We start from the raw sequence: 2,149 nt of genomic DNA, 5'->3' as shown, positions 1-2,149 counted from the left end.
AGAGACACAGAAGAGAGAGAGACTCACCAGTGGCTGTGTGTTCGAGTGCGTAGAGGGCAGGGGAACAATACAGCAGTCAGAGGGGATCACAGTGTCAGGCCAGATCAGCCTCCCAGGCTGGCCAGCGTCTCCTGAGAAGTTCTCGATTTCAGTAGTACAGTCTGGTCCAGTGGCTGAGGCCAGGAATGGATCCCGTAATGATGGGCTGGGAAGCATGGGGTTCTGTTCTTCTCAGATAGGGTTGCTCAGAGACAGAGCAGATTAAAACCCAGAAATGTGTTCTCCCAGTGGGGGAACACTTAGGGACCCTTTTCTTTTTTTCAGACAGCCTTTAATGACAAGCTCTTCTCTCCTGCCCTTAGGCTCGCAGGCTCTTTGACATCCTGGTCCTCCATGAACCCTTCCTCAAAGCGCCCCGGTGATCTGCTGTCACTGAGGCTTTAGTGTTGCAATAAAGCCTTTTCCAGGCCCAGGCTCCTGCTGGATGTACTGACGTGTTTGCTTGAGGAGACCACCTGCAGCTGGTTTCTGACAGCCTACCTGGGCCACCTCAGCTCTGTTAGTTCCTCACTTTCCCCAGGATGTTAGTAAGGCTCCTCTGCTTTTTCTCCTGTCCTGTGGGATACATCTCTCAGTGGGGAATGATGCCTTACACCCCACTTTCCTGACTTCTCCTCCTCTTCCTCTTCCTCCTCCTCCTCCTCCTTCTTCTTTGTGGATCTTTGAATTGCTCCAGCCTCAGGTTCCTCAAATTCTCTTGGGTCACTCATCTCAGACGGGGGAATCTATCACCTTCTGTCCTTTCTCTTTCTTCTTGCTGGGTGCTGGAGCCACCTGGGGCTCAAAGTTAGCTGCAAGTGCAGCTTCTGCCACCTCTGCCCCCAAGGCCAGCATCTTGCCCAGCCACTTTTTCTTCTTCTTGGTCTTCTTGGGAGACACAGGAGCTGCCTCAACCTGAAGCCCATGTTCTGAAAGTTCAGGCTCTGTGGTCTCTCCAGGGAGCCCTATATCTGGCTCCATCACCAAATTCTGCCTCTTTTCTTTTCTCCTCTTCTTTGTGGGGGGCAGTGGGAAGGCTTCCTCCTGGCGTTCCACAGTGATTTGTAGCTGAGAGGCAACCGCAATGGCCTCCACTGCTTTCATCCCTTCAGCCTCCTTCTGCCTCTTTTCTTCTTGGTGGGGGACAGGATGGTCTCATCAGGAGGCTCTATTTTTGCCACAGATTCCATGGGTTCCAGCTCCTCTTCTGGCTGGAACGTCTCTGCTCCCGTGGACTTGCTCGTCCTCTTCTTGCTGCTGCTGGCAGATGGGAATGGCAGTCCCATGGGCTCTGCCATCTCTGCCATGGGCTCTAGTGTCTCAGCCTCCAGCATCTCTACCTTGCTCACCTGGTGCTTCTTTTTCTTCTTCCTCATTTCTAGGCCACTCCAGGCTGTGTCCACCTCCATGGCCCCATGCCCATTGACTGCCTCCTGAATGTCTGAGGCCTCTGCGACCTTTCTCTTCCTTTTCCTCTTCCCTAGTATGAACGGGCCCTGGATTTGATCACCAGCATTGTATGAAATTGGGCTCAGTAGCTGCAATTGGGAGGTAGAAGCAGAAAGATCCGAGTTTAACTACTGCATAGGATGTTAAGATTCTCCAAAACAAAGCCAGTCAGTGGTGGCTATGCTAGCCTTTAATCCCAGCACTCGGGAGGCAGGTGATTTGAGGGCCAGCCTGGTCTAAAAGAGCTAGTTCCAGGACAGCAGGACAGACTCCAAAGCTACAGAGAAACCCTGTCTTGAAAAACAAAACAAACAAACTAAAAATGATTCTCCAACACAAAAGAACATGTGACACCCGCTTGTAGTTCCAGACTCAAGAAACTGAGGCTAGACTATGCTGGGACTTAAGAAACCAGCCTGGGCTAGACAGAACGTGGCTGATTCTCCAGGTTATCAGAAAGGCTGTCTACAGTTCTAGGTTCACAGTGTGGGGTGGGTTCAGTTTCCAGGGTGTGTGTGTGTGGGATACTCCCAGCGGGTGGGGTGGGAGTGACCACTCACCACTGTGGGGCAAAGTCTGGAGGGGCTCGGATAAGCCACACTTCTGTATCTGGAAACGGCAGCGCCTCCAAGGAGAAAAGGGGGATCCGAGTCTGGAGACA

General features: G+C 52.3%; 1 protein-coding gene across 1 annotated transcript in view; it reads right to left on the bottom strand.

Annotated features, from left to right (window-relative positions):
* Positions 1–183: 183 nt before the first annotated feature.
* Positions 184–2,149, bottom strand: part of LOC102001832 (DNA-directed RNA polymerase I subunit RPA34-like) — a 4,259-nt gene continuing 2,293 nt past the window's right edge. The window contains 4 exon segments of the mRNA XM_013348643.2: positions 184–782; positions 784–1,169; positions 1,172–1,577; positions 2,049–2,097. Coding sequence (XP_013204097.2) covers positions 585–782; positions 784–1,169; positions 1,172–1,577; positions 2,049–2,097 — 1,039 coding nt within the window. The 3' untranslated portion in view covers positions 184–584.

The sequence above is a fragment of the Microtus ochrogaster genome, chromosome 15 (genome assembly GCF_000317375.1).
Source record: "Microtus ochrogaster isolate Prairie Vole_2 chromosome 15, MicOch1.0, whole genome shotgun sequence".
Classification (NCBI taxonomy): domain Eukaryota; kingdom Metazoa; phylum Chordata; class Mammalia; order Rodentia; family Cricetidae; genus Microtus; species Microtus ochrogaster.
Note: the sequence above shows the minus strand (reverse complement) of the source record. Positions and strands in the feature narration are given on the sequence as shown.